General features: G+C 40.4%; 1 protein-coding gene across 1 annotated transcript in view; it reads right to left on the bottom strand.

Moving 5' to 3' along the window:
• The window catches only part of LOC105043128 (protein PIR), a 134552-nt gene that overhangs the window by 34619 nt on the left and 87136 nt on the right, over positions 1 to 12797 (bottom strand). Inside the window, exons 21-22 of the mRNA XM_010920544.4 lie at positions 485 to 604; positions 269 to 412 (exon numbers count right to left, since the gene is read on the bottom strand). Of these exons, the coding sequence (XP_010918846.1) occupies positions 269 to 412; positions 485 to 604 (264 nt within the window). The remainder of the gene's footprint in view (positions 1 to 268; positions 413 to 484; positions 605 to 12797) is intronic.

Here is a 12797-nt window from a genome sequence, read left to right as displayed (position 1 = left end):
TAATTTATCTCTGCATCATACGTCACTCCTAACGTTATATTCCCAGGGACAAATTTGTGGTCCCTGAGATGGGTCAGATGGCAGTGAGCAATTTTTTGGGGCCATATTAGTAACAGTGTCTTTGTACAATTTATTGTGAACTAAAGTGCCTAGGAAGCAGGCACACCACCACCACTAGAGCAACGAAATCCTTCAAAATTTTACCAATACAATTCACAAGTTAAAATATAAGCACCATTAGAAAAAAAAATAAGATAGAAAGCCAAACCTGATAAGAAACACGACTAGAAAATGAAACCAGAGAAAGGTTCTCTTGCATCTCATTCAACATCAGAGTATATGAGTCAAGTTCAAGATCTTTGGAAAGTAACTGATGTGTGAGCTTCAAGATATCCAAGAGCTGCTCTAGTTCCTTCAGAAGTCAAGTGACCAAATTAGTTTAAATGTCAGGATAACAAAATTTCATATTTATAAGGTAACTTACCACAATGGCACATAGATCCTGATTCTCAAAATGGTCAAATAGATAATCAATGTTCTCTCGGAATAACTTGTTCATTCTTTGAGTAATTAAGTTTCTCAGATCAATACTCCTACCCAACACCTACATATCAGAAAGATGCTCCATAATTAATTAGGGAAATTCTGAAAGAAATAATCAGCTACATGAGAATGGAACTAAATATGTAACAGGGAGAAAGAAATATAGCAGCAAGTAGAAATTGTAGACAACAGGGGTCATAAAATCATAAACAGAATCAGAAAATAATATCTGCTCCGGTTGCTGATATTTCAGAAACAGAATCATTAAGTGCATGTAGACATGACTATGATCATACCTTGATCAATCTAATTACCAATGCAGTTAAATATTCTCAATTACTTCTAGTCTTTAAATAACATAAATATATAGTGATTTCTGGATAAAAATAATATAACAGCATGGCGGCTGCAGCAAAAAGGAGCACCTCAACATAAGTAATAACACACTTCTTAATTGACAAACCTATGTTACATGGGTTCCAGTATGGGTGTCGGGTTCAGATGCGTGTCCCAAGAGTCAGCTCTGTCTCATCTCCAAGGATCCAATAATTAGGTGCAGGGACAGGAACACACCTAACTATTATCTGACAGGAAGGACCGAGCCATGTTTTATGCAACTTCTTACTCCTAAGAGGAAGCTTACATCTGTATTAGACAATTCTATTTGTTATATAAGAATTTATGCATGTCTCATACACTTGTATCATGTTTTATACATGTCAGGGACTAAATATTAAATTGTAGCAAAATAAAGGACTGAACATAAATTTTTTTGGACCAATAGATGCTAGTAATTAAATGGAAAATGGTCTAGGAACAGATATTTAATTTTCCAATATAGCTGTTCGCTGATGGGTTCACAGCCACTCATCAAATGTGCCCATGTAGCTGTTCATTGATGGGATCACAGCCACCCATCAAATGGCATCGCAGTTAAGAAGCCACAAGCTGCAAAAAAGAAAAAAAGAGGAAAAGAAAATTCGAAAAGTATGAAAAAGGAAGAGGTGCCTCATGCATTTCAGCAGCCCAAAACTGATTCCTCATCTCTCTCCATGTAAGCTGAAGCAGCTGAAACCATCGCAACCTCTATTAACCTCTACCAGATTTCCCCAAGCTCTGACAATCACTGCTGACTTTGTTAGCTGGATCCACCATGATGCATCATTGGTGGCTCACCTATTAACCTCTCTCATCTCTATTTCTCTCTCCAGTTTCCATGAGATTTCTTCTCTTTCTTTTTTTCCACTCTACCTTCTAATCAGATCTCATGCCTCAACAGGTTCTCAAAATCGACATGAACTGCCCTGTTTGAGGCATGCTGTACTAAACTAGTGCAACATTGGATCAATATGTGGGGTCGATTCAGGATTCAGCAAGAAATCGGTCCAATTTGGCTCAAACCAAGCAGAACCACCTCAGTTCAGCTCGGTTCTGACCAGCACCAGCTGGTTCAAGCAAAGCCAATCCCCTTGAAACCCACAATGTTGCTCTACCATATTGCCCAGCACCAGCTCGGTACGGGGCATCCTATAATGTGCCAGACGGGAACGATACGAAACTTAAGTTCGGATCAATACAAGCCCGTACTGCCATACTGAGATATGTATCGATTCGTACTAAGGTGTACTATGATCAAAAGTAAGAAAAATAGTTAGAGGGATACTTCAGTATGGGATGCATACTACACACCTCGCACTGGTAGTGTACTAGTATGATACTTAATATTGAGCAAGGTACACCATACTGTACCAAACTAGGCCGTATGGGGCATACCGTCCCATATCGGTTTAGTACTGGTACATGGGATGAGAGATATACTGACACGTGGTACGCCAAACCAGCCACTATACTGAGCATACTAACATAGTAATAAGGTGGCATTGGGCCACCGGTACCGAGCCCGATGCCGAGAAGGCATATTTTGATACCGAGATTGCGGACCTTGCCCATGACTTTCAATTACTCCCTCTCTCTCTTTTGATCTCTTGCTTGCTCTCTCGATCGCTCTCCCCCTCGATTGCTCACTCACACCACCCATGGAGGCTCCTCACACTCCACCATAGAGGCCACCAATAGAATGCTGACCTTCTCCACCACATCCACCACCACTACCTTTTGCATCGCTCCCCAGCCACTAGGAGGGCCTCTATAACCTAGGCTTCCATGGCCTAGTCCTTATCAGGCCTACCTAAGATAGTATGCTTCCCTATGCAAGGGCTGCACCCTTTCTTTTCTCCACTGCATCACCACAACACAAACTCACGCGCCTCTTCCCATCTAAGCTCCCACTACACCATCACCATTCGATGACCCCTCACTAGCCTCTTCCCTCCTTTCATCTTTCACTTCTCTTCTTTTCTTGTTCTCCTCCTCTTCCTACCTAAGCCCCATAACTAGTACTTCTTGTCATGCCACCAGCATCCAACGACCACTTGTTGGCCTCTCCCTCTTAATCTCTCTCTCTTTTTCTCTATGGAGGAAGTGGGAGGGCTCCGAGCCCTCTTTTCCACCACCTCATCCTCCCTCTCCCTCTCTCTTGCACTCTCTCCATCCCTTTTCCCTTGTCTTCCCCCCTCTCCCCATGTGGAAGGAAATGATGGGAAGGGATTGAGCCTCCTCACCGAATCTCTCACACTCTCCCTCTTTCCTCTCTCTCTCCCCATTTTATTCTCTCTCTCTAGGCTAATCTAGATGGGGCCCTTACCAGGGTTTCCCAAACCGTGCCGAACCGACCGGTACACCCCATATTGCACCGGACCGGCGGAAAACCGACACGATTCGTTCGGTAAATTCGGTACACCGGCGGTACAGAAGAAAAAAAGAGAAAAAGTGAGAAAGAGAGAGAGGAGGAGAGGGAGGGAGGTGGGAGCCATCGGAGGCCGACGGTGGCCGGCTGCGGCCGTCGGAGGGCTTTCAAGCTCCGTTTCGCCCGATAAGGCTTTCAAGAGAGCGAGAAAGAGAGAGAACGCTCGGAGAGGAGGGAGGGACCTACCGGACGGATGGCGCCTCCGTCGCGAGGCCCCTGATGGCCAGTGAGTCGATGCCGACGGCCTGAGGGCGGTCGAGCGGGCGGCACCCCTCCGCGGCTCCGCCCCCTTCCTCTTTTTCGAAACAGGCCGTCGTCTATTTTGATTTTTTTTTTTGGTTTTAAACCGATGAAGTTGGCAACCCAGTTGCCGACTTCAGAGATTTTTTTAAAAAAAAGACAAAAATCGTGAAGCCGGCAAACTATTTGCCGGCTTCATTTAAAACTACATTTTTTAAAAAAACTCGCGAAATAGGGGCGACGCCCCTGTTTCACGCCCACGGCGCCGTGCGAGTGGACTGTGCCCTCCGACGGCCACAGCGGCCAGCCGAAGGCCATCCGACGGCCCCACCGACTCCTTTCCCTCCCTCTTTTTCTTTCTTCCTTCTTCTCTCTCTCTATTTCTCTCTCTTTCTCTCTTTTTCTTCCGATTCGGGTCTGTTTGCCTTCGTTAGTTCGGTACGGTATGAAACCGTACCGAACCGTACCGCCAGCCGGCCGATACGATCGGCGATACTGGTTCAGCATACCTTGGTCTTTACCATCTCTCGCTTTGGTAGGAAAACTAGGCAAGGTTATTGGGTTTTGAGGGATCCCTATTTAGTAGTTAATCTACTTAATTGTTGATGGTTGCAAGCTAAGCAACCTCAACCTAATCAGAGTGTGCATATGTGTGTGTGTATAAAAGATATATATTTATGATATTATTGCAAAATGCTTTGAAAATTGTATACTTTATACACCGTAAGTTCAATCAAGCGCGAGATTGTTATGTCATTGAAACTCTTACATGTCTTGAAATTCATGTGCCTTCATAATTATGGATTATTTTCATGTTTACTGGAAATACTTGAATCATTAGAAACCCTTGCACGAAACTTTGAATTATGTAGTTTTGAAAGTGTTGGAAACACTTCTCTGAAAACCATAAATATATGTGAAATATTTGAAATTCTGTTGATATTCTCATGAATAATGGAGCATTTGATGAACTGTATGAGCTATCTTTTTAAAGCGGAAACTGTAATGAAATGGTATTAGTAAAAAACAATCGAACTTTGGGTATTTGCTTTGGCTCTCAATCTATTATCATAGTGGACCCCACCAAGTGGGGGTCATATATTGGCACTTTGATTGTTCTACAAATTGTTCACAATGGACCTATCCAGCAGGGGATAGATGCAATACGATGGACCTACTCCACAAGATTTAAATGTAGAACACCTGTCCCACTATGCAGGGGCAAAATGCAACATGCTAAGCCCTGTGAGAGGGATAATGACGCTATGATCTTATAGATTGATGAGTTGCCAAACATTGGCTTTGGAAAAATAGTTAATAAATTACTTATTCGAATTACATGTGAAATATTGCTTTAGAAAATTGGTTCTGTTTGTTATAAATATTTGTATGTGATAATGTTGGTTTTAAAATCCAACTTATAAATTGCCTTTGGAATTGTATATAGAATTTTGGTTCTAGAAAATAGTTTTTATATTAGTATTTGAAATTATTTATATATAAAATATAGATTATGAAAATCCTATTTTTTCGATGGTATTATTCTGTCTTATTGGATAAATTGTTTCAAAAAGTGATCATAAATTGCTTATGGGAAACCTTTGCATAAGAAATTTGGTTTTGGAAATTGGTTATAAAAATACTCTTTGGAATCACATTTGGATATTGATTTGGAAAATAATAGGGAAAATTATAGGAACACCCCCTCAGACCTCAACTTTAGCCCAATTTTACTTACACCTCTGTATTTTAAAAGTGTCAAACTGACCCTTCTAGTTATCAATATATTCCAATGTGGTCTAGCTGTTCATTTTACCAACAAATGGTGTTAGTTTTTTCTCTCAATGGACGGAAATGCCCCTCGCTCTTGGGTGGGCTTAGGGGAGGAAGAGGATGAGAAGGAGAAGTGGATGAAAAAAGGAAGGGGAAAGGGCCACCGGCAAGTAATGGGTCGAAGGAGGAGGATAAGGAGGAGAAGAGAGTGAGGAGGAAGAGTGGGAACATGGGTTGCCAGCAAAAAGGGACGGAGGTGGAGGGGGCCGTCGTGGATGGAGTGGTTTATGGACGGCTTGGAGGATGAGGAAGGGAAGGAGATGGAGGGAGCCGCCATGGAGGAGAAGAAATAGGTAAGAAGGAGAGGGGAAGGGTGGGTTGTCGATGAGAAGCAGATGTGGAGGGGGTCGTTGTACAGAGATAGGGTCACGAATGGGTTTGGAGGAAGAAGAGATTGAGGAAGAGGATGGGGAAAAAGGGGAGGGGAGAGGGGCTGCCGATCGCAAGGAATGAGTTGGAGGAGGACGAGGAGAAAAGAATGGGGAGAAAGAAGAGGGGGGAGGTGGAGGGAGCCACCATGGAGAAGAAGAAATAAGTGAGGAGAAAGGAGAGAAGGAAGGGAAGGAAAAGAAAGAAGGACGTCGGCGATGGAGGGGATCAATCAGAAAGGAGGGAGGAGATGAAGATAAAGATATTTTCGTCATCTTATAAAATTTTGTTGACGAAGATAAGTGGCTGGACCCAAGGTATGCTAAACCGGTACTGCCGACCGTATCGGCCGGCCGGCGGTATGGTTCGGTACGGTTTCGTACCGTATCGAACCGACGAAGGCAAGCGGACCCAAACCGAAAGAAGAAAAAGAGAGAAAGAGGGAGAAATAGAGAGAGAGAAGGAAGAAAGAAAAAGAGGGAGGAAAAGGAGCTGGTGGGGCCGTCGGACGACCTCCGGCTGGCCACCATCGCCGTCGGAGGGCACAGTCCGCGAGCGTGAAACAAGGACGACGCCCCTGTTTCATGAGATTTTTTTAAAAAAGAGTTTTAAGTGAAGCTGGCAAATAATTTGCCGGCTCATGATTTTTATTTTTAAAAAAAAATCCCTTAAGTCAGCAACCCAGTTGCCGCCTTCATGAGTTTAAAACCAAAAAAAAAATCGAAACATACAACTGTCTGTTTCGAAAAAGAAGGGGGCGGAGCCGCGGAGGGGCTCTGCCCGCTCGACCGCCCTCAGACCGTCGACGTCGGCTCACCGGCCACAGGGGGCCTCGCAACGGAGGTGCCGTCCATCTGGTAAATCCCTCCCCCTCCGAGCGCTCTCTCTATCTTTCTCACTCTCTTGAAAGCCCTATCGAGCGATACGAGGCTCGGAAGCCCTCCGACGGCCGCAGCCGACCTCCGACGGCTCCCACCTCCCTCCCTCTCCTCTCTTTTTCTCACTTTTTCTCTTTTTTCCTTCCGTACCGCCGGTATACCAAATTTACCAATCGAATCGTGCCAGTTCTCCGCTGGTCTGGTACGATACGGGGTGTACCGGCCGATTCCGCACGGTATGGCAAACGCTGGCTGAACCACATTGGAACATATCAATAACTAGAAGGACCAGTTTGATATTTTTTAACATATAGGGAGTGTAAGCAAAATTGGGTTAAAGTTGAGGGAGTATTCTTGTAATTTTTTTCAAAATAATATAATGCAGCTCTTTGGAATTAAATGTATAATTTTGGTTATAGCAACTCTATATTTGTTAAATAAGCTATTGTGTTTTGTGGAACCATAAATTGTTAAAAGTTTTCATTTTGTCATACTTGCTTGATCCATTTGGTCATAGTCGTTGGTTGCTTACTGGGCTTTTCAGGTCACTCTACTTTCTCTTTTCTTAAAGCCTGAGGGTTAGGAGGAGATGGGTTGATGCGAGCGGAATGCAAGCATAGAGTGAGAACCTAAATCTAGTTCAACCAAACTTGCCAATATATTTTTGCTTGGAACCACTTAATATTGTGGTTTTGTAGAACTTGTTAAAACTTCAAGGATTTGATTGTTCGGTAGGTTTTTTTGTAAATTCCTCAATGTGTTAGAATGATTTGTATTTAGTGTTTGACAGGTTCATCACCTTGCATGCTCATGGAGCCCAGCCCCCAGTGTCTGCAGCACTCAGTGTCCGCAGCAGGTTGCCGCATCCCTCAACACATGCTGTTGAGTTGAGTGTTAGGCAATGTGTTCTAAAGCCAATCATTTGAATGATTGTGCTCATTTTGTAATATGTATATGAATTATTAATCAATGAATAAAAATTATTTTAGCATCTTTCATCACAAAGTTACATCTTCCTTGCTAGAACTCTTGTGTTATAATGAAGTCCTTAGAACTATGAAGTAATCGATAAAGAAAGATTTATCGTATAGTTGTTAAACATGTTCGCAACCAAATGATACGTCGTTAAAAGATGATGATGTTTATCAAGTAAAGATCGTTGTGTACCATATAGGTTGGTTATCCTCTTAACCAAAGAGTGTGAAGACATTGGAATAGCATACAGGTGAGATGTAGGAGTATATCGTCACTGAACAAGTGACTCACCTGCTGAGCGCTCTGCTGTCAAGAGCAGCCCGCGAAGCGTATGGACATAAGTATCTCTCAAACCTGAGATCATCATAGTGACTTGCAAGAACCTCACAGTACTTTGATACCGGACTATCTGCATTTCTAATGCAGTGACAGAAAGCTTCTGGGTACAGTCAAGTACTTATGAAGTCTGTGTGTGGATCAAGATGGAATTGATCCCTCCGGATTATAGGAGCTGATGCATCTCTATATTTCAATTTAGTAAAACCTTGGCCAGGATAATCCATGTGATGGATTTGAAAGGTTGGAATACAATATAGATGATCCTTCAGGATTGACAGTTTAACCCTATATCGTCTTAGAGTATTCAGGGTCAAAGGGATGAATTATACAGTAACCATATGCATAGATTCTTGAATATTGTCTTGCGATAATTCGACCTATCCGGATGTCGGGAACTATTGCTAGATGGTAACTTCGATTAGTACAGAAAATGGTTCCTATGCTATTGACTTAATGTTCGAACCTATGGAGTCACGCATAAAATCAAGCGACGTAGGAAAGAATTGACCTAAGTCTATAAGTTCAATTTGGAAGTACATGACTTGATTAAACAAATAGATTAACTTGATTGAAAATTAAGTTATGGGTCATACGGAATTAAATAGTTGACTATGTCTAGCTAGCACTAGACATAAGATTTAGGTTCAATTTCGGAGATGAACAAGATTTGATCTTTGATCCAAAGAATCTATGAGAGATTGAATTTAAGTGCTAATTAATTTCATATTAGATATGATTTAATTAGACTTAATTGGGTTCAAAAATTTAAGTTAGACTTGATCCTAAATTCTAAACAATTTGGAATTGACGGCCTATTCGAAATTGGTTCGAATCAAGTTTGACTTGGATTCGAATTGACCTATATTTGGATTAGATCCTTAGAGTCCATTTTTACTGAGTCTCTCTCTCCTCATGGCCGATCAAGAGGTGGTGGGGTGTTGGTTGTTGTCGCCCCACACTTGGGTGTAGGCATGGGTGTATGAGGGCGCTTAGTTAGGCGCCAATCCTTTCTCCCTTAGGACTCTTTTGATAAGTTATGGATTAATTCAAAGCCTGTTTAAATTACGAATCCTAATCTTATGGGTCATAAAAAATCATCTATAAATAAGGGCCTCTAACTATCATGGCATAACAATTGGATTGTGTGCCAAGGTGAGAAAGAGAGAGAAGAGGCGCAAAGCACCTATGGGCATCCCACCTTCCCATGGCGTTAAGGCTTCTTGGGCGTCCCCTCTTGCTGGTGTGAGGCATCACACCAGAGGCTCTCTCCTCTCCCTTGTTGCCTTGCAAAGATGCTTCAATCCGAGGCTTCATCCCATTTTCCTGCGAAATTTGACGTGCGTGCGAAGTAGAGGGTTTATGGATTCAAACCTACGCGAGGCTTTGATTCAGAATTTTTGAGATTTGATTCTCTACATATCAGGTAAAGATCTAATCTTTATTAAGTTGTCATAGAAAATTTTTAGATGCACCCTGACTATCCACTATGTTCTCCCAAAGAAACAGATTTCTTTCCCTTCAATTGGTATCAAAGCCAGGCTTTGATACATGGATGCATAATTGATTTTTTATTTATTTATTTACCAATTGTATGTAATTAAGATTTTAAATTAGATATTAAATCTGATTTAGATTTGTTTAAATAAAATTTATGATCTTATTTTGATTAGATTACAAGAACCTAATCAATAGTTGTTAAGGTTTGTTATAAATTTATTATATCAGAATTATTTTTGTTGCTGAATTTTGTTGGAATAACAATATGTTTTAAAATCTGTTTTAAATCAATTTTAGCAGAATTTTAATGTTGTTATTTCGATTATAAAGTTAGACTTATTTCAGATCTGAATTGAATCTGTTTTGACAGATTTTCAGATCTGATTTCTAACAAAATTCTGCACAACGTCGAAACAGATCTAACCAAAAAATTAATCTTTATGTGTTCATATGTGCACCTAATTAATTTTCTATAAGATTTCAGATCTGAATTTGATGTTTTATAATCAGTATAAGATATGTTTCAGATCTGATATGATGCATATGATGCATCAAATCTGATTAGATTAGATGTAGAACATGGTTGATGAGATCAAAATCATGTTCATGACATAAAACGTTTTATCAAATTGCATGTTGATGTAATCCTATTTGAAATTAAATTTCAGATCTTAATAGCCTAGTATTTGAATTGATGAGATCAACAGACCGTCTAGTCATAAGAGATAGACGGGATTAATCTCCCTCTCTTGCCCATTCGACGGATTCTCTTATGACGTGTAGGAGTGTCATTGTGATCCGATTTCATGAAGAAAAAGAGCGAACAGTTTTTCGTAAATTGTTTTGATCATAAATAAGTTTAGATTAGATCTAAAGCGATTTATGATTCATTACAATAAGATAGATTCAGATATAAAAATTGTTTTAAAATCTGAAAAGCATATTACATTAGATGTAATGATAGTGATCTAAAAGTAGTCATAATACATGTGATGTATGTATGAAGTTTAGATCATACTTATACATGTTTAATTGTTAAACATACGTATGAAAATTTGTTTTCATAATATGCAACATATGTTATACTTCACTTGAAACCTTAGCAGAATAGTTCTACAAACTGAAACACACGTTTCACACACTTAATTTGGAATTAAATTTAAATAATCTAAATTTAAGAATTGAAGATCACTAAGACATTACATAAATCAATAGACAATGGTTAGCATGAATCAGATCCTTCTAATAGGTTAGACCTAAGGTTAGAAACAAATATGGATAGAGAAATTAGTTAAATCTAATCAAGAGTTGAATTAGATTATGTCAGAATTTCTCTAGATCAACCTCAACAGTTGAAGCTTGATCAAGTCCATGTTTTTGACCTTACTAAATGGACCATGATCATGGCTCAGTGGTTGAGTCCGAATCTACTAGTAGACCAAATCGAAACTAATTAACCAATTGGTTTTTAAGATAAGTTTGGCCATTTTGATCAAGTAGTTATTAATTGGGAGCTACTAGATGGCATCTACGGTGAGTTAATGGCATATCCCTCCTACTGATTTCACTTATCTGGCCAACATGATGGATTGTATTTTGATTAAATTACTAGTCGGTTCGAGCTGACCTATGCCATTAAGGTTAATCAGTATGACTGATTCAGGTGTCTTTAGACCAGTTTGTGTCTAATCCTCTACATAATGAAGTCAGTAGAAGGATTTATGACTTGCAGGTCAATTTCTTCTCTTATTCTAAAATCAATAAAATCAAATCCTCTAAACTATTAGGTCCTTAAAATGATTCTCAAATCAATTAAATCAAATTCTCTAAATTATTAGGTCCTTAAAATGATACAATTATGGAGATAACTTGTTCATAGCCTCCCATTAAGATGCATGATAATGAGTCTAATATTCTAAATAGATATTGGAGGCGCCACATACCTGATGTCTATTGGGTATTGAAATTATCATTTGATCATATGACCATCTTGTTGTGCCCTTCAGATCAATGCTCAGATTGGCCGAGCCACACTCGAGCCTGGATATTCATTTGTTGGATGCGCTTGGTGTAGTCATGTTAATTGTTGGACCTAACTAGGATTTTCAGAGGCACCACACACCTGCTGAAGAGAGGCCTGGGCAAAACCTAATTGCTAGAAGTCGTTTAGAGAAACAATTGGTTATAAATCTACCCATGGATGCACTAGGGTTGGCCGACCACACTCGGACCCGAATGCAGTCTGTGTGGATTCTAATACCCGTTAAGAAATTAATATAATTCCTCGAATTAAAGGTAGAGACTACCAATTCGTATAAAAGTGGGAGAACCTTTAAACTAAAGTCCATATCTTTAGAATTATAAATAATTCATACACTAATAGGTTTATGTTTCTTCTTTTCAGCTATGGCCAACACACTATCATTCCGTTCGCTGTTGGACAAAAGCTTACCAGATCCAACTTCAATAGCCGGTATCGGAAGTTGAAGATCGTCCTGGAGCACAAGAGGATCCTGTACGTGCTTACAGATCTACCGCTTGAAGAATCTGCTGCCAATGCACCCCGTGCTGCGAGAGACACTTATTTGAAGTGGCTCAGTGACCGCACGATGATGCGTTGCATTATGAGGACAGCCATGAACGACGAGCTTAGTCGTAAGTTCGAAGATGCACAGCCAGAGGATATAATTCAAATGTTGAATGAGTACTTCGACACCCCAGAGGATGCGAAAAGACAATCTCCTGCGCAGTGTTCAATGTCCGTATGCGAGAAGGGGCATCAGTCACTGATCACGTATTATACATGATCGAGCAGATTGAACGCTTAAGCAAACTTGGCTTTCCATTGCATGAACAGTTAGGCAAGGATGCTATCTTCAATTCGCTACTGAAATTCTACCTATCCTTCTTGAGTCATTATATAATGATCAAATCTGCAGTGAACTACTATTATTTGCTAAGATTGCTGCAGATGTTCGAGAAGGACCATCAGCTCCAGAAGGAGCCAATGCATATAGTGGAAGGTTCGTCTGCACGTCATCGATCTTCTAAGAGAAAAAAGGTGAAGAAGGTACAGAAAAATCGTGCCGCCAATCCTAAGCTAAAGCAGAGCAAAAAGTCGAAAGTCGACAAAAGCCAGACAGAATGCTTCTTTTGTAAGAAGCTGGATTATTAAAAAAAAAATTGTCTGGCTTATATAGCTTCCCTTGATCCAAACAGACCTAAGAACAAGAGAATTAAGCAATCGGTTGCTTCATAAGGTACTTATATGATAACTTGTAATTTCTCTATTTGTGATACTACTGTCTGGGTATTAG

Source organism: Elaeis guineensis, chromosome 4 (assembly GCF_000442705.2).
Source record: "Elaeis guineensis isolate ETL-2024a chromosome 4, EG11, whole genome shotgun sequence".
NCBI classification, from domain to species: Eukaryota; Viridiplantae; Streptophyta; class Magnoliopsida; order Arecales; family Arecaceae; genus Elaeis; species Elaeis guineensis.
The sequence above is the reverse complement of the archived record's forward strand: the minus strand, read 5'-3'. Positions and strand labels throughout refer to the sequence as shown.